The sequence below is a fragment of the Apodemus sylvaticus genome, chromosome 22, assembly GCF_947179515.1.
Source record: "Apodemus sylvaticus chromosome 22, mApoSyl1.1, whole genome shotgun sequence".
NCBI lineage: Eukaryota > Metazoa > Chordata > Mammalia > Rodentia > Muridae > Apodemus > Apodemus sylvaticus.
The window spans coordinates 18,359,658-18,378,800 of record NC_067493.1 but is presented as its reverse complement, the minus strand read 5'-3'; the positions used below and the strand labels follow the sequence as shown (position 1 = coordinate 18,378,800).

Here is a 19,143-nt window from a genome sequence, read left to right as displayed (position 1 = left end):
GTGTGTGCGTGCGTGCGTGCGTGTGTGTGTGTGTGTGTGTGTGTGTGTGTGTGTGTGTGTTGGGAATGGGGTTCTTGCAATGTTAGAGATCCCCACTTGCTGGGGAAAAAGGATGCATAGTAAGTCTCCTTCCCAGTGAAAATGGACAGCGAACAAATATTCCAACTTGAATGACAGCTGAGACAGAAACTGCCAAGGGGCCCTGAGAAATTAAGATGGAGTTAGGAATTCTGGCAGTGATTTCGCTGTGTCTTCAGGAGAGGAACAAGAAGAGGTGCTGACTGTCTAGCTGAGTTCAGGAACATTCAGTATTCTTCAGCTGAGGAAGAAGGGGAGTGGGGTGCCTAGGGAGACACCCAGAAATGTGAGCAAAAGAAACCGTGGAACTTGACCGTGACATGATGGGAGTAGCTAAGGTCAAGGCGGGGTCACAGGATCTGGCTTGAACTACTTGGTGTATGGAAGCACGTTTATTGGCATGTTCAACAGCAAAACTAGACCGAGTTGTCTGACATGTTCTACTATATGCTAGCCCTTTTCCCATGTGACTTGCTGCTCTGTCCTTATAGGGGTAGAGTATCATTTCTCCATCTTCTGAACTCAAGCTGGCCTCATGGTTTGCTTTGGTCAACTGTGCACCAGGGATGAGGGTTCTGCCCTAGAGTCACCCAGCCTCCAGAGGCCTTGCCCTACTTTCACTCACTGTCTTAGGGCTCTGCTTGGCCACTCTGAGGGCAAGCCTTGCCAAACTCCTGCATGAGCCAAACTTGAGAGTCTGTGATGGAGCAGTTCAGCCTATTTCCCTAGGACTCATAAATTCTCAGCTAAGCCCTCTGACAGAGCCTGGCATAGCTTAAGAACAGAATGTGGGGGCTGGAGAGATGGCTCAGTGGTTAAAAGCTCTGGCTGCTTTTCCAAAGGTCCTGAGTTCAATTCCCAGCAACTGTTAAGGTGGCTCACAACCATCTGTAATGGGATCTGATGCCCTCTTCTGGCATGCAGGTGTACATACAGATAGAGCACCGGCAAAAGTAAGTAAATCTTTTTTAAGAACAGTGTTTTGCATTGAACCATTAAGTTCTGTGTGGTTCATCATGCCCTTCAAGCTGGAAAAGAGGAAAGAATACAGGTAGGACTGTCTAGAAGACAATTGGGCAAATGAGACTGAGATACAGCCGTGCCATGGTGGCATCCAAGAACAAGGCCATTTTTATCTTCTGGGTCCTTCTCCTGCCCCCTACCCTGAGTTCTACCACATACCTACCAGGAAATATTTGAATAGTAAAGTAGGTCTGGGACCCAAGTGGGATCCTCACTGAGTCCGTGTCAGCTCCCAGCGGAAAGGGGCTGTCTGGGTTTGGATGCTGAGCTGTGGGCATGACTGCCTGCTAAGGGAGTTCACAGGGAAGTGACTGCAATTACCTTGATTCACACTAAATTAGTAAATTAGGACCCTTCCCTTGGTAATACCCTTTTCCTCAGAGTTGTCACCTCTCGGTACCATTTTAAAATTTTAATTTATTTATGTATTTGTTTGTTTAATTTTTTGTTTTTTGTTTTTCGAGACAGGGTTTTTCTGTGTAGTCCTGGCTCTCCTCAAACTCACTCAGTAGACCGGGCTGGCCTCGAACTCAGAAATCTGCCTGCCTCTGCCTCCCAAGTGCTGGGATTAAAAGCATACACCACCACTGCCCGGCTTGTTTGCTTACATATGAGACCGGGTCTTATGTAGTCCAAGCTGGCCTCGAACTCAAACCCTAAATGTGGCCAAGGATGACCTTGAACTTCTGACTCTCCTGCCTCTGCCTCCTAAGTGCTAGGATAGCAGGCCAGTGTGCCACCACACTCAGTGTACAGGAAGCTGAAGATCAAAGTCAGGGTTCTCATCAGTACTGTTTGACAATCAAAGACTCAAAACAGGGATCTCTTTCCCATTGTCCCAGAAACATCCAGCCAATTGCAGCTTTTGCTCTTTCGGAGGCTTAGCTCCACTCTCTGGTTCCCGCTCCAGGCTAATGGCCCAGGCTGGCGGCTTCCTCCAAGACCCGGCAAATACAATTTGAGTAAAGGCCTCCCCAGAGCTCCACCAGCAGGAACCCGCGCAGTTGGGCGGGCAGAGCGCGTCAGGCAGCCTGGGGATGCGCACGCCTGCGGGTGACAGTCCCCTGCTGGCGAGCTGCTCCCACCATTCCAGGAAGGGGCGGGGAAAAGGAGGAGCCAGAGGCAGCCACCGCACTCCCCGTGCTCTTTAAAATCCAAGAGCTTGGGCAGCATCGCTGGCCGCGCCACATCCAGGGCGCTGTGTGTCCGCGCGTATCCAGCCCGCTCTCCTGCAGCGTGGTCTCGGGACGCGTCCATGCGGCCGCTCACCATGTCTGGGCACTTTCTGCTGGCGCCCATCCCCGAGTCCTCCTCCGACTACCTCCTGCCAAAGGACATCAAGCTGGCGGTGCTGGGCGCGGGTCGTGTGGGCAAGAGCGGTGAGTGGGACAAAGGCGCGCAAAATCGCCCAGGGACAGCGGAGGGTCCCCACCCGCAGGGATGCCGGGATGCAGGGAGACCCTTCCGCCTGTTGCTTCAGCAGTCCAATTCTGAGCTCTGGACCGGGTTGGCGCCTGTTGAGGGTCGATCCAGACCGGTCCATCACATTCCGCGGGGAGGCACTCGGTGGTGGCCGGGCTTTGTCCCGGGAACCTGGGGAGAGGCGTGCTGTTCCTTTGAGGGCCCAGTTTGGACCACCTTGACCCACTTCTTCAGCTGATTTTCCTACTTCATTTTCCAGCAATGATTGTGCGCTTCTTGACCAAGAGATTCATCGGCGACTACGAACCCAACACAGGTTAGAATGTTTGTCTGCTCCCTGGCTCTTGTATCTGTTTGTCCTCTCCCCGCCTCCCTTTATTCGCTCTTTCTTTTGCTCATCCAGCCGTGGGAACTTAGATGCAAACTCCTCTTCGTTGTACAGGTAAACTGTATTCGAGATTGGTCTATGTAGAGGGGGACCAGTTATCCCTACAGATCCAGGACACTCCAGGAGGCATCCAGGTAAGGAGGGGATGTGATGCAGCTATATCTGACCTTGAGGCTCCAGGCTCTCAGTGAGATGTCTCAGCATGTCCAATACATATGTGTGGGCGCAAGGTGAGCTGAGGACTGGGATGTTGGATGCCCTCCTAGGTGGCAAGAAATGATTCATTAGAACTAGTTTCCTCTTAAATGCCACTTTTAATTAGTTATTTTAAAGATTGCATCTAGTTGTGTAGCCCTGGCTGGTGTATTTAGTACTTGCTTTGTAGTTGAGCTTTGCCTAGGATTCCTTATAATCGCTGATGCCTCAGCCTCCCAAGTGTTGGGATGACAGGCTGAGCCACCCCCATCCCAGCAGTAGCCCTGGCTGACCACTGTTGCCTGGGGCTGCCTAGGCAGGTATTAACACGTTCAGAGCGCATCCAGGAACAATCTGAAAACCTCAGCTGTGGGACTAGGGTAGTAAGCCTTCACCCAAAGGTCCAGGATTCAATTCCCAGCACCACATTAAAAACGCAAGGAGTAGGTGGGATTCTGGAGGGAGGGGGTCTGCTTCCTGGCCAGGGCTATCCCTCTCCCCCGCAAAAAGAATCTGGGGGGGGGGGCGTTTCTCAAGGCAGTAATTGCAATCAGATAACCTTTTGGCTATCGTTGTGGAATGCGACTTAACTAATTGCTCAGCCCTTCTAGGGAGGAAAAGGTTGAGTGGAGTCCAGAGAAAGGAATTTGTTTCTGCAACATTCTCAAGAAGTTGACTGCTAAAAATATTTTTTTATGGGCTTGGGAATAGATATTTATGTTGGGCTGTTTCCAGAGTTTTGTTTGTTATGAATTAGTTCCCTGAAAACTAAGCCATTCTGGTCTGTAATTATTCTTAAGTGGTTAGAGCTCACTGGAGATTGCCTGTGGAAAAAGTAGGTTACCGGTCCACTTCAGACCCGGCTCAGAAAATAATCCAGGTTGAACACTTACGGAGGCTTTCTGCATCAAAAGCTTCTTGCAGAAGCTAAGGAGAACCAGACAGCTGTGCTTAGTGGTTTCTCTGTCCAGTGTTCCATCAAGGGCTACTCCAGCATCCACGTTTGCGCTTCTTTGAGCAGGTCCCATTTTGTTCTTTTCCCAGGTCCCAGACAGCCTCAGTCAAATGGTGGATTCTCTGTCCAAATATGTGCAGTGGGCAGAGGGCTTTCTGCTGGTTTATTCCATAACGGACTATGAGAGCTACCAGTCCATCCGGCCCCTGTACCAGCATATCCGGAAGGTCCACCCTGATGGGAAAGCCCCCGTCATCATCGTGGGAAACAAAGGAGACCTTTTGCATGCCCGGCAGGTGCAGACCCACCAAGGGCTTCAGCTAGCTAACGAGCTAGGCAGTCTCTTCCTTGAGATTTCTACTAGCGAAAACTACGAAGACGTCTGTGATGTGTTCCAACATCTCTGCAAAGAAGTGAGCAAGTTACACAGCCTGGGCGGGGAGCGGAGGAGGGCATCTATCATCCCCCGGCCCCGGTCCCCCAACATGCAGGACCTGAAGAGGCGCTTCCGGCAGGCCCTGTCCTCCAAAGCAAAGGCGCCCTCCACGCTGGGGTGATCCATCTCAGATAGACTGGTATATTATTATTACTATTATTACTAAGCATTTGTGCTGCCACAAAGACTGGTCCTTTCCCCCTTTAAAACATATCCAGAGTTTATTTTTATAATGACTTTATTGGCTTTCAAGTGTATGTATATTTCTGAAAATTCAAACAATGGATTTTTTTTTAAAGAGTTTTTTTTTTTTTTTAACTGTTAGCCACTCTTCCATTAAAGGCAAAATGGCAATACTGTCCCTTGTTTTCTGAATGTCTTTGTCTTTTTATAGCAGTCTTGCTTGCATCAGAGCTCACAAGTGCTCAGTGCTTGGCCTTGAGTCCGAACTCTCTTGCAGTAGAGAGTGAGGCGCGCAGAGGGTCGGCTGTGTGTTTGTGTGTGTGTGTGTGTGTGTGTGAGAGAGAGAGAGAGAGAGAGAGAGTATGTGTGAGAGAGAGAGAGAGAGGTTTGTGGAGGAGGGAAAGAGGGGAAAAGGTTGAATAAGTACAGGATGTCCTTAATTAGGGCAGTTCTTCAGAGTCAGGAAGTTCACACTGGTTTTCCAGCACAGTGGTTGGTATGTTGGGAACCGCTCAAAATCTTACAACCGTATTCATTCATTCATTCATTCATTTACACAAATGAAAACAAAAGTCAGGGTGGGCCGCTGCCACATGCTAGGCGCAAGCGTCAGGGCACGTGAACGATATACGTGGCGACTCCACCAACAAAACCAAACACACACAAAAGAAAAGAAAACAACAGCAACAATGCAAAACAGTGTCTGGGGGCTGGAGAGGTGGCTCAGCAGGTAAGAGCTCTGGGTGCTCTTCCAGAGGTTCTGAGTTCAAGTCCCAACACCCGAGCAGCAGCTCATAACTGTCTGAAACTGCAGTTCCAGGGAATTTAACGCCCTTACCCTGTCAGACACGCAGGAAAAACACCCATGCACATAAAATAAGAATAAATTATGTTTGGGTTTTTGGTGGGTTTTGTTTTGTTTGGTTTGGTTTGGTTTGGCTTTGGTTCTTTGAGACAGGGTTTCTCTGTCCTGGAACTCACTCTGTAGACCAGACTGGCCTTGAACTCAGAAATCTGCCTGCCTCTGCCTCTCACGTGCTGGTGTTAAAGGCGTGCACCACCACTGCCTGGCTAAATTGTTTTCAAAATGTCGGGACAGAACTCAGTGGTACAATGCATGCTTACTGTGTGCTCAAAGCCCTTGGTTTGATTCCCCTGCGCTGTCAAAAAAGGAAAGAGACTCTCCTGCAGGATTCTTTAAGTCAGTAGGTGAGCTCTTCCGGAATGCAGGATTCTTTAGATTTGGTTTTTCTGAGACAGGGTTTCTCTCTATAGCCCTGGCTGTCCTGGAACTCACTCTGTAGACCAGGCAGACCTCGAACTCAGAAATCCCCCTGCCTCTGCCTCCCAGAGTGCTGGGATTACAGGCATGCGCCACCACCACCCGGCTCTGGAATGCAGGATTCTTTAAGTCAGTACTTCCGGAGTGGCCTTCATTCGCCTTCCCTTCCTGCGTCCCTGTATATGGAAATAAGATGATCAAAGTAGGAGTTCGAGTTCGTGAACCAAAGAGCACTCTGGTTGAGCTCATGGTGCCTGCAGAAGGGGAGAGTGGTGGGAAGTGATTTCACAGTGAACACGCTGCGTGGGCGAGGGGCACTGACTGCCTGGTGAGAAAGGCCCCAAATTGTTGGAGTCTCCATCCCTTCTGGAGACTAGAAAAAAAAGAGTATAATTCAATTGAGGCCTGTCATATTTGGGGAGGTCTTGGGAGTTAAATTCAGGGTCTCACACTCTAGCACTGAGCCACGCCCCGCACCACCCCCGCACCACCCAGGCAAATCTTTACTCCTGTGCTCTTTCCATGATATGGTCACCGGATACCCGAGTCAGAAGAGGAGGGAGGTGCAGGTGTTGAAGAGTAAGGTTGAACATGGTTGCAACCTGAGCGGAGCTCTTCCGGAAGTTGTTAGGGGTAGAGAGTCTGGCCACAGCTTCTGCTCTCTAGGTGCTGGTAAACTCGTTTATATATTTTGAAATCCTGTGGCTGAGATCAGAAGTGGGACACTGACTAACTCACAGATGGAATCTGATAAGGCTTATGGGAGACGGCATTCCCTTCGAGTGCTCATGTGTAAGATCTGGCGGGATGTTACAGTGGAGGCAAATCGGGGATACTCTCCTAACAAAAGCTTCATAAAAGCAGCTACGCGCATGTGCGCTTGAAATTCTCTTAAAGCTACATGCCCCCTCACACTATAAGGCACCAGGTTTGTCAACATTCTTCCTTTAAAAGTCCCACCTGTGCCTTTATCCAGGACTTTAGGGCTCTCCACCAGACTCAGCATCAAAACCCAGACAAGGGGCCGGAAAGACGGTTCAGGGATTTGGCTTACAAGTTGTTCTTCCAGAGGACCCAGGTTTCGATTCCCAGCACCCATAAAGCAGGCTACAACTGTTTGTAACCTGGGTATCTGTTGCTCTCTTCTGGTCCCACAGTCACTGCATACACAGGCACGGACTTACATGCACACAGAAACACCCACACGGGACAGCCAGGACAACACAGAGAAACCCTGGGGTGGGGGGGACAACGACAAAACAAAACGACAACAAACCAATCAAACAAAAATCAAACAAGCCTATTTCCTGAGCCCCCGAGCAACATCTTTCTCATTTTTCATGCCAAAACAACCCCATAGCTGCAGTTTTTAACTGATTCCCGTGACGGAAAACACGTAAGTGCTGGGTTTCCCTTATCTGTGGCATTCAATATAAATGAGAAATGGTAGAAAGATTATTAATCACCTCTGCTGTTTCATTATCTTCTCCCTCCACACACACACACACACACACACACACACACACACACACACACACTCACAGACCCCAGGATAGCAACCAAGAGAACTGTGCGCCTTACCCAGTGTTCTCCAGGTTCATCCATGCCTCCCTACCTTGACCCAAATCTCTCACCTACTTTCTCCCAGTCTTTACCTAAGTGAGGACAGACTAACAATTCTTCCATGACTCACGTCACATGTATGTTAGGGTTGGGTCTGACTTGCCTTTCCTAGGCTGTATAGCCCAGGGGGTCCTGTCTGGAACACTCACGTCAGAGGGAATGCCCCCAGAGGCAGTAACTGCCTTGTTATGACGTTGCATACCACTAGCTACATTCAGCTAAGACCCACTGGCCAGCAGGTTTTATTTTAGTTTGTTTTGTCTTGGTTTTGTTGTTATTTGTTGGTTTCCCAGACAAGGTTTCTCTGTATAACCCCTGGCTGCCCCAGAACTCACTCTGTAGACCAGGCTGGCCTCGAACCCACAGAGATCTGCTTGCCTCTGCCTCCCGAGTGCTAGAACTAAAGGCAAGGGCCAGCATCACATTGTTTTGTCTTGTTTCCGCACAGTCGCTTGTAACCTAAATTAGTATTAAATTCCATTTATACCTTGATCCTTCTACCCCTACCACTAGAGTGCTGGGGCTACGGGCAAGTACCACCACACCCAGTTTTATGGGATCCTGGGGACTGAACCCAGGGCTTCATTCTAAGCAAGTACTCTGGGGGACCTCCCTCCACAGCCCAGGGATAATCATTTTCAGTAAACATATGATGAATGCATATACTATTTTTTGGTGTGTGTGCCAAAGGAAAATAATAGAAAATTATAACAGAACAAATGATAACATCTGCAAAATAACATCTGTTTTAAGTAACTTTGACTAAGCAGTGATGGCAAAGACCTGACAGCTCAGCTGCTGGTGACCACAGCCTGGGTCAGACAGCTTTCCAGCACTGTGACAAAATGCTAGAGAAAGTCAGCTCAAAAGGAGAAAAGGTGTGGGGGCTGGAGAGATGGCTCAGCAGTTAAGAGCACTGATTGCTCTTCCAGAGATCCTGAGTTCAAATCCCAGTAACCACATGGTGGCTCACAACCGTCTGATGCTCTCTTCTGGTGTGTCTGAAGATAGCTACGGTGACCTCATATAAATAAATAAGTCTTTAAAAAAAAAAAAAAAAGAAGGAGAAAAGGTTGATTTCACTCACCAGTGCCAGGGTTCAGTGCATGGTCACTTTGCCCGTGTGGAGACAGAAGGCCATGGGAAGTCCTATGGGAGAGTAGAACTTCCAGATGTGTGGACGCAGAAAAGCATCAAGGGAGAGGGAAAGGGGCTGGAGTCCCATGATCCTTTCCAAGAACACAGCCACCAGTGACCTAACTTCCCACTATCAGACCCCACCTCCCAAAGTTTCCATCAGAGTCCTGCACCCAAGCTTTTGACATAAGATCTTAGGGGAACAGTCTAGATCCAATCTACAACATAGACCATTTTTCTTCCACCCAAGGGCATCTCTACCCAGACCTATAATAACAGAGAAAGTTAAGAAAATTAAATAATTCAGACTAAAAGCATATTCAAGCAGGGCCTAGTGATACAGACCTATAATACTAGCTACCGGGGAAGCTGAGGCAGGAGGATTGTAAGTTCAAGGCCGGTCTGGGCAACTTAGGAAAGGCTCCATCTCAAAATAAAAATAAAGAAATAAAATAAGAGCTGGGGATATAGCTCAATTGTAGAGTGTTTGCCTAGCATGTGCTACAGTGGGAGGGGACACATTTTTAAATAATGAGAAATATTGCTTAGAATTCTATCACCTTTTGAAAAGTGGCTTATCTTCCCAGAAGGGCTTCATGTCCTCAGAACAAAGGTGCTTGTTTCCATCCTTGTGTGTTTCAGTCACTTCCTATGACTCTTGGCTGTGCACATAAACACAAGAATTACTGAGACTCCAAGCACTGCCAGGACTAACGACACTGTGCCCAGATCACCGCTTGGTGTCAGGGCTCCTTCTGCTTGCAAGAATTTAAGATCAGACACCCAACTAGCACACATTCAATACTATGCCACTGGCTTGGATCACAGAGCTCAAAAGATGAGTCCCGGGGCAGTTTCAAACCGGAGTTCCAGTCTCCATGGGCTCAGGCCAGATGATGGGCTAAGAGGAGAGTGTGACTCTCTTGTGTTTTGTTTTTTTGTTTTTTGTTTGTTTGTTGTTGTTGTTTGGATTTGGCTTTTTCGAGACAGGGTTTCTCTGTGTAGCCCTGGCTGTCCTGGAACTCATTCTGTAGACCAGGCTGGCCTCGAACTCAGAAATCTGCCTGCCTCTGCCTCCCAGAGTGCTGGGATCACAGGCATGCGCCACCACCGCCCGGCTCTTGTGTTTTTAATGTCCACAGCATTGCTACTTGCAGATCCTGAGGACCTTGTAGATTTCTTTCCGATCAGCTTCCTAGAACTGGCTCAAGGAGGAAGCAGATTGGCTGCTCTTACAGAGCTTAAGGGCCTGGTTGTCCCTGTCCCCCCCCCCCCCCCCCCCCACTTAGAGAATCTTTTGAAAGCTCCTGGGATGGCTGTCTTGGAGATGCAGGATGTAGGCACAGCACTCATTGGGAAGTGGGAAGTTGTTGGGTTTGTGTGTTAGAAAGAAAAAAAAATCTAAGAATTTGGACTTTGTTGGGCAACAAGGAAGCTATTCAAGGGCATGCTCCTTCTAAGACAACCTCAAAAGAAGAAGAGAAGGAGGAGGAGGAGGAAGAGAAGAAGAAGAGGAAGAAGAAGAGGAAGGAGGAGGAGAAGGAGGAGGAGGAAGGAGGAGGAGGAAGAGGAAGAGGAAGAGGAAGAAGAAGAAGACAAGAAGAAGAAGAAGAAGAAGAAGAAGAAGAAGAAGAAGAAGAAGAAGAAGAAGAAGAAGAAAGAAGAAGGAGGAGGAGGAGAAGGAAGAGGAGGAGGAAGAGGAAGAAGAAGAAGAAAGAAGAAGAAGGAGGAGAAGGAGGAGGAGGAGGAAGAGGAAGAAGAAGAAGAAAGAAGAAGGAGGAGGAGGAGGAAGAAGAAGAAGAAGGAGAAAAGAAGAAGAAAAAGAAGAAGGAGGAGGAGGAGGAAGAGGAGGAGGAGGAGGAAGAAGAAGAAGGAGAAAAGAAGAAGAAGAAAAAGAAGAAGGAAGAAGAAGGAAGAAGAAGACGAAGAAAAAGAAGAAGAAGAAGAAGAAGAAGAAGAAGAAGAAGAAGAAGAAGAAGAAGAAGAAGAAGAAGAAGAAGAAGAAGAAGAAGAAGCAACAGCACAAAAGATCCAAACGTCTACGTCTACCAGGGTAGAAGTCCTTGAACTCTAGACAGGAAGGCAGCCGGATGCTGACCACTTGGGGGGGGTGGTGGCAGAAGACAGTATCCATGTGTTTACATCCTCCAAGAAGTCATTTACTTCCATCCCTGTGATGGTGTAAGACCATGACTGCTCAGGGTCCTGGCTGTAGCTTGGACCTGTACAGGATACATACCTGTAGGCATGTATCTCCTAGGCTCATGTGCTGAAGACGGGGCCACACGGCCATCTTGTTATTGGAGAAAGGAGGTGGAAACTTTAAGAGGTGAAGCAGAGTAGGAGGATTTTAGAGGCATGCTCTCTAAAGGGGATTGTGGGAGTCGGATCTTTTGATTCTCCTTTGCTTCCTAGTGACAGAGTGAATGTGCCCTCCACCTATTTCATATATATTTTTTTTATTTTTACTTTATGTGTATAGATGTTATGCCTACATGAATGTCTGTGCACCATTCACATGCCTGGTGTCTTCAGAGTCAGAAGAGGGTTGTCAGATCTCCTGTAACTGGAGTTAAGGATCTGTCCTGTGGCTGCTGGGAATCAAAGCAAAAGCAACCAGTGTTCTCAACCACTGAGCCATCCCATCTCCCACAGTGAATGGCTTGGCTGTACTATACACTTTTGTTCTGATGCCTGCCTCCTGACAGGCCAGAAGTAACAGGGCAAAAAGACCACGGGTTGCAACCTCTGAAGCTATGTGTCTGAGGACTCTATTGTCTTTCTCTGCTGCTTCCTGTTCCAGTTTTGTTTGGTTGGTTTGGCTTTTGTTTGTTTGATTTTTGGTTTGGTTTTTCGAGACAGGGTCTCTCTGTGTAGCCCTGGCTGTGTTGGAACTCACCTTGTAGACCAGGCTGACCTAGAACTCAGAGATTCACCTGCCTTTACCTTTTTTTTGGATTTGATTTTTTTTCCGAGGCAGGGTTTCTCTGTGTAGCCCTGGCTGTCCTGGAACTCACTCTGTAGACCAGGCTGGCCTGGAACTCAGAAATCCGCCTGCCTCTGCCTCCCAGAGTGCTGGGATTACAGGCATGCGCCGCCACCACCACCCCTCCAACCTCCAGCTCTATGTTGTATCTTATTTTAGGTTTTTTAGTGTAATAACATAATTCTTCTTCCTCACCTCCCCTTCCCTTCCCTGCCGTGGTTGTAAGTTGTTATTTATTTATTTATTATTTACTTATTTACGGTACCGAGGATCGAACCCAGGACCTTAGGCAAGTGTTCTACCACTGAGGAGAGCCCAGCCCCCCCAGATCTGTCTCTGAAGCCCCAATCCTCCCCATCCTCTTGTGCCAATGCTCCGTTGCTAATTCCACCGTACATGATTTAATAAACAAGGTCAGTACAGTCCTGGAGGAACGAACAAATAAAATCTGAATGTCTATACTGTGTATCCGGTACACATGCAATAGTACTTCACGCGTGACCCATGAAGCGCAAACTGGAATTAATGGAAATATAAGTCAATTGAACAAAAGAGAATAAGTCTGCCTTGTTTGTGCTGCGGTGAAGGGCACAGCAGAAGTCCTCGAGTTTATTAATATCTATTTAGATAAATGAATAAAATAACTGTCTGTGGAAGGCAGCAGGAAACGGCAAGGGCGGGGTGGGAGTGGGGGTGAGGAGGGAGGGCGGGCAAACTAGCAGGATGATTGATGATTGATCCTGGCTTTTTGCTCCAGGTAGAGGCTGTGACTTGCAGTTTTCCTTTTTGTGAGACAGGGTTTCTCTGTGTAGCCCTGGCTCTCCTGGAATTTGCTCTGTAGGCCAGACTGGCCTTGAACTCAGAGATCTGCCTGCCTCTGCCTCCAGAGTGTTGGGACCAAAGGCGTGCGCCACCACTGCCAAGCTGTGATCTGCCCTTCTTGCTATTCAGTTATTTCTGATTTGTAGTGCTAAGACATGTGGTGTGATGAAAAAAAAATCATTCTTCTTCTTTCCCATCCCTTGCTAAAAGGTGGGCTCCTTTGGAAAACTGTTAAAATTAGTTTTTTTTTTTTTTTTTTTTTGGAGACAGGGTTTCTCTGTATAGCCCTGGCTGTCCTGGAACTCACTCTGTAGACCAGGCTGGCCTCGAACTCAGAAATCTGCCTGCCTCTGCCTCCCAGAGTGCTGGGATTACAGGCGTGCGCCACCACCACCCGGCAGGCGTTCCTTCAATACTAATCCTGACACATCCTCAATTTCAAGCCAGCATCTTCGTTCATTTTCTGTTGGTGTGACTGAATGCCACAGGCTGAGCCCCTTATGGGGAACACAGTGTTCTTTAGCACACAGAATGGAAGGCTGGGAAGTTTAAGACCAGGCGGCTGCATTTGGTGAGGTGCTTACTGCTGGTGGGGACTCTGGAGAGCCTGGAGGTGACCTTGGGTGTCACACCTCACCATCCTTGCCTCATAAGTGCGCTGTGTCAGGGCCCTGCCCTAACGAGACTTGTCTCATAGCTTTGTTAGAACTGGAGTAACTGAGGAAAGGCCACCTTTGGGGGCCCTCGCTAACTCAGCCTCTCTCTATTATCTCCCAGTTGGGGTTCGATGCACATTTTTCGAGCAGGTGGTATGCGAAGACTTTCAAATCACTGAAACCTATTGCTTTGATGTTCCTAATAACTTGATCACTCCCATGTCTCAGATGAGGAAACTGAGGCCACAGAGACCATACAATGACCTAAAGTCACACAAGCCAAGCGCCTAGGAGGTCTGCCTCCAGTGAGGGACACCCAATCCCTTCATTAGGGCCACTACCTCTGTTACATGCCTGTGGCTATGCCGCCTTCTTTGGGATGCTGGAGTCCCTGCTCCAGGGCTCACAGAGCTGTGTGGAGGAACACACTTCACAGGCTTGCACCAGTGCCCGACATCTCTGCTTTGTAGCTTGACAGCACGACCCCAGCCCGACTCACGCAGGCTTCCTGTTTATCTAGGTCTGAGCTGCTTGTGAAGGGACACAGTAACCTTGGTGAGTACCACGAGGAACCACCCAGTGGGCTGTCATGAGGCTGAGGCTGAGTGTGTGTCCCTGGCCAGGCTGCCTCTGGGTTTCTGCAGTGTCACTCGGGCTTCTATGACCAGCTAAGCCCTGAGCATTTCTTTGAGGGCCACCTGGGATCAGTGGGAGGTGCTCCTGAGACCTTTCCATGGGCCACCCTCTCTAGTCAGCCTCTCTTTGGCCAGCCCTGGGAAGCTGTCCCCAGTGGCTCAGGCCTTCTTTTCCTCCGGACACAGCAGAGCAGACTTGGGGGTGGAGGGACCATGACTGAATGTAACCTCAGAGTCCCAGGGGTTCCAAGAACCAGAGGCTTACCACCAAGAGGAGAAAGGCCAGAGACAAAAATTCACAATGAGTATTTGGCAGCTAAAGGCACTCAGTCTCTTGCCCATGGATCCAGAACAAACTCATTGACTTGAACATGTGTGTGTAAATGTGCATGTGTGTATATATATGCATGCATGTGTTATGTGCACATCTACTGATTTCTCTGAGTATGTGCATTGAGTATGCATGGGCCTATTTGTATATGTGCAAGTATATGTGTGAATTCCTGTATGTATATGAATATGTGTGCATATGTATGTTTGTACATGTATATACGTGTGAATGTGTGAATCTATATGTATGTGTATACATGTAGGTCCGCCCATATGCATGTGTTCGTGTGTGTATGTGTGGATCTCTGTGTGTGACTGTAGACTCTCTGCGTGTATATGTACATACATGCATGTGTATATGTGTATGTCTGTATGTGTACATGTATGGTCTACATGTGTGTGAGTGAGTGTATGGGTGGGTTTCAATGTGTGCATTTGTTTGTGTAATTATATAGACATGTGGGTCTGCATGCAATGCAAGTGGGTGTGTGTCTGTGTGTGTGTTGTGTGTTTATGTGTGTGCTCCATGTATGCTCAGACTTTTAGAAGAGAGCCCAGCAAGCATCCGGAGACATAGTGCTAAAGAGAGGCTGGCCACATTGCTATGCAGTAATAAGATAATGAACACACTCAGCTCCCATGGTTACTAAGGGGGGAGCTATTACTTCATGCATTATGGCACATTAGCCAGGGTTTTCCAGGACGGATCTACATTTTCAGGAATCAGCAGACCAGTATTAATATCCACTTAGGCGTAGAGAGACAGGGAAGGGGGTTAGGACAGCAAGAGGCTCATGCAAGTGTAGACGCACACGGGCTCTGTGTCCAGCAGGCTGGAGCCCCAAGAAAGCTGAGGCCATACAGCCCAAAGGCCATCGCAGCAGCAGAAGTCTCTCCTGCTTTCCCTCTTTTTATGTGGGCCTTCATTAGATTAGAGAAATCCCTCCACATTAGAAAGGGCAGTCTGCTTTACTCCACCCACTGTCTAAATGTTAATGTCATCTTGTCTAAAACTGTCAGGATGATGTCAGACCACACAGCTGAGTGCCCAGTGGCCTAGTCATACTGAGGAACAGTCAAGCTCTTAGACACAGTGTACATCTGGCTACCCACACTCAAGTCCTTGCTGGGATCCTCGATGCCTTTTTTTTTTTTTTTTTTTGGAGACAGGGTTTCTCTGTGTAGCCCTGGCTGTCCTAGAACTCACTCTGTAGACCAGGCTGGCCTCGAACTCAGAAATCCGCTTGCCTCTGCCTCCCAAGTGCTGGGATTAAAGGCGTTTGCCACCACTGCCCCACCTTTTTTTTTTTTTTTTTTTTTTTAAGATTTATTGCCAGGAGTAGTTCCAGGACAGCCAGGGCTATACAGAGAAACCCTGTCTCAAAAAAAAAAAAAAATCCCAACAAAAACCCCAAGATTTATTTATTATATCGAAGTACACTGTAACTGTTTTTGATGGTTGTAAGCCACCATGTGGTTGCTGGGATTTGAACTCAGGTCCTTCAGAAGAGCAGTCAGTGCTCTTTTGTGTGTGTGTGTGTGTGTGTGTGTGTGTGGTTTCTTGGTATTTTTCGAGACAGGGTTTCTCTGTGTAGCCCTGGCTGTCCTGGAACTCACTCTGGAAACCAGGCTGGCCTCGAACTCAGAAATCTGCCTGCCTCTGCCTCCCAGAGTGCTGGGATTACAGGCATGCGCCACGGCCGCTCCGCCACAGTCAGTGCTCTTAATTGCTGAGCCATCTCTCCAGCCCCCTCGTTGCCTTTTGATAGATGAGGAAAAGGAGGCTCAGAGATATTAATTAACTGTCTCCTGGTCTCTCCAACGTGGCACAGTTGATTCTGACATCTGAGCCTTTCTGGCTGAAGCCACTCGACTGAAGAATGTCCATACTAATTGTCTTGTCATGTTCTAGAAGCTTTTGCTCCACTCTCCTAACCAATCACTGAATATTGTGCAGACAGATGACTGGAAGATTTAGTAAAGAGTTCCTTGGAAGGCAATTGAGTCACGGACTTAGGGAAGTTAGAGAGCTAAGGCGGGCCTCCGTTCTCTTGGGAGGCTGAGACGGGCGCTTCTTCATCCAGCTGCTCTGGAGAAGCGAATGCTCTGCCTCCCCACACTGCCGTGGCTCATGGCTTGGGCTCGTTGCTGATGGAGTTTGGACACTGAAAGCAACAGTTTCCAAAGCGAAGGCAGTTGAGCCTGCTTAGTGACGATTGGTTAATGCCCGGTGACTGTGGCAAAGGCCCAGTGGAGGCAAACTTGCTGCTGCCCTTTTGCAAAACATTGATGATCAGCGGAGTCAAGGAGGCCGGCCGGCTCCAAGGAGCTAGCAGGAAGCCTGGCTGCAGCTACGTGATCTAGTGTGCAGGGAGATGACGAAGAGGTGGGGACATTGCCTGTGTCCTCCGAACAGGACATGAGTCGATTGGACAGCGCTGAGAAGGTTCAGGAGGGACAGTGTGAAAGTGGATTGCGAGCCAGGCAGTGGTGGCGCACATCTTTAAACCTGGCACTTGGGAGGTAGAGGTAGGCGGATTTCTGAGTTCGAGGCCAGCCTGGTCTACAAAGTGAGTTCCAGGACAGCCAGGGCTACACAGAGGAACCCTGTCTCGGGAAAAAAAAAAAAAAAGGGATCACGGGCTGGAGAGATGGCTCAGCGGTTAGGAGCACTGACTGCTCTTCCAGAGGTTCTGAATTCAAATCCCAGCAACCACACGGTGGCTCACAACTATCTGTGTAATGGAATCTGATGCCCTCTTCTGTTGTGTCTGAAGACAACTACAGTGTACTCTATATACATAAAAAATAAATTAAAAAAAACTTGTATTTTAAAAATGATTCCAGTACTCCTCTTTTCTTTCCATTTTTTTCCTGGTTATTTGTTTTTCGAGACAGGGGTTCTCTGTGTAGCCTTGGTTGTCCTGGAACTCACTCTATAGACCAGGCTGGCCTCGAACTCACAGATCTGCCTGCCTGCCTATGCCTCCCAAGTGCTGGGATTAAAGACACCCCAGCCTTCTTCCTTTTCTTCTTCTCCTTCTTCTTTTTCCCTTCCCCTTCCCCTTCCTCTCCTCCTCCTCCTCCTCCTTTTTGAGACAGCATCTCACACTGTAGCACAGATTAACTGGGAACTCACCATGTAGCTCAGCCTAGCTTTCACTCATGATATTAATTCTCCAGCCTCAGTTTCCAAGTGTTTCAATGTCAGATATATGCTAACATGCCTAGCTTTGCATGTTTGTTTTGTCCAGATGCTAGTATAAATTATCATGCCTTTGCTGCTTCCAGCAACACAAACGTGATATCTTCTCCCATTACAGAAGCTAGAACTGTGGTCTTCTTGGTCTTAGATTAGGATGTGAGCCAAGGGCCTGAGTAGGACTCTGCTCCACAGTAGCATGTTTCCCTCCCTAGCCAGCTGGACCCAGGGCTCCACCGTGCATGGCAAAGGAAAAAAAAAAAAAAAGACTGAGCAGGATTGAGGGGTGGGGTACGAGAAGAGGGGTGTGAGGAGAATCCACATCCTTGCTGCTCAGTTTCTAGGCGCTTTCTGAGTTCCTCAGCCTGAGCTCTCCTTCCAATCGTCTTTATGTTTTAGATGTCATTTTGTAAGTCAGGCTTAGATTTCTGGGAACTGGAGCGGCAGGTCTAGAGACTACCCACATATTCCCTGCCCTGCCCACAAGTCAGACCCCTGCCCCCCTCACACACACACACACACACACACACACACACACCAATTTACCATGCTGTTTGTGCAGCAGGGAGGCTTGACAAACCTCCACACACACACCTCAACCTCCCAAAGCCTGACCTGACAGCAGGAGTCAAGTCTTTTGGTTCTGACTGATAGGTACCGACCTCACCCACCATTATAGTTCCACTACAGAACAATGTCACTGTCCCGAAATTCCCGAGGTTCCACCCTTTTGCATGCCCCTTGCCCCGGTTTATTTTTAAACTATTATGTGTCCATAAGTTTGCCTTTTCTGGAATATCATGTAGTTGGAGTCAGGCAACATGTGGCCTTTTTATATTGGCTTCTTTCTTTTAGCACTGTGTACTTCAGAGTCTTCTGTGTCTTTGGTTATTTTCTTTTGGGGTTACAGGCTCACCCTAAAGCCCTGGCTGGCCTTGAGTGGATTATCCTGCCTTGGTCTCTCAAGTGTTAGAATTGTAGGTGTGTGCCAACCTGCCTAGCCTGTGTCTTTTTCTTCCTTCCTTCCTTCCTTCCTTCCTCTCTCTCTCTCTGTCTCTCTCTCTCTCTCTCTTTCGTTCTTTCTTTTTTTCCATTGTTTTTCAAGACAGGGTTTCTCTGTGTAGCTCTGGCTGTCCTACTCTGTAGACCAAGCTGGCCTCAAACTCATAGCGTCTGTCTGCCTCTGCCTCCCAAGTGCTGGGAATAAAGGCCCACCTGGCTTCCCTATGTCTTTTAATGGCTTATTTTCAGGGCTGAATAATATTCCATGTCTGGCAGTAGCACATTTATTTATCAACTTTAGTTGTCCATTATCATTTAGTTAGTTAATGGACATCTGTGTGACTACTACCTTGGGCTGTTAGGAAAACACTTGCATATGCAGATCCTTGTGGGAACCCCAGCTTTTTGGCACCTCTACCAGTTTATATTTGCATCAGCAGTATGTGACCATGTTTCCCGCGTCCTTAACAACAGGTGCTATTATCTGCCTTTGAGGAGTCAAGGAGATTTGCTAAGGGTCCCTCGTCCGATAGTTTGTTTTTACCATTTTCACATGTTCACGTGCTGTGCATCTGGTATGCAAGTATGTGTACACACGTGCATGGATGGGTGCACGTGACTGCGGAGTCCCAAGGTTGATTTTGAGACTCGTCACTGACTGCTCTGCCACTCCACTTCACTGAGACAGGGTCTCTCTCTCTCTCAGGAGAACCCAGAGCCAATCTGGTGAGTCTGGCTAGCCAGCTTGTCCTGCCTCTGCCTTTCCAGGCTGGAATTACAGGAGGCTT

General features: G+C 48.3%; 2 protein-coding genes across 2 annotated transcripts in view; both read left to right on the top strand.

Annotated features, from left to right (window-relative positions):
- Positions 1 to 19,143, top strand: part of Insr (insulin receptor) — a 900,533-nt gene that overhangs the window by 700,485 nt on the left and 180,905 nt on the right. The window lies entirely within an intron of this gene.
- Positions 2,246 to 4,825, top strand: Rasl11a (RAS like family 11 member A). Its single transcript, XM_052168351.1, has 4 exons — positions 2,246 to 2,480; positions 2,783 to 2,839; positions 2,966 to 3,045; positions 4,151 to 4,825. The coding sequence occupies exons 1-4, from the start codon at positions 2,357 to 2,359 to the stop codon at positions 4,616 to 4,618; spliced, it is 729 nt and encodes a 242-aa protein (XP_052024311.1). The 5' UTR covers positions 2,246 to 2,356; the 3' UTR covers positions 4,619 to 4,825.

What these genes read in the sequence shown, in the direction of transcription:
- Rasl11a (XM_052168351.1), top strand. Translation starts at nt 2,357, where the DNA reads ATGCGGCCGCTCACCATGTCTGGGCACTTTCTGCTGGCGCCCATCCCC. An exon ending in CGACTACGAACCCAACACAG is followed by an intron (nt 2,840 to 2,965) that starts GTTAGAATGTTT and finishes TTCGTTGTACAG; the next exon opens with GTAAACTGTATTCGAGATTG. An exon ending in ACACTCCAGGAGGCATCCAG is followed by an intron (nt 3,046 to 4,150) that starts GTAAGGAGGGGA and finishes TTCTTTTCCCAG; the next exon opens with GTCCCAGACAGCCTCAGTCA.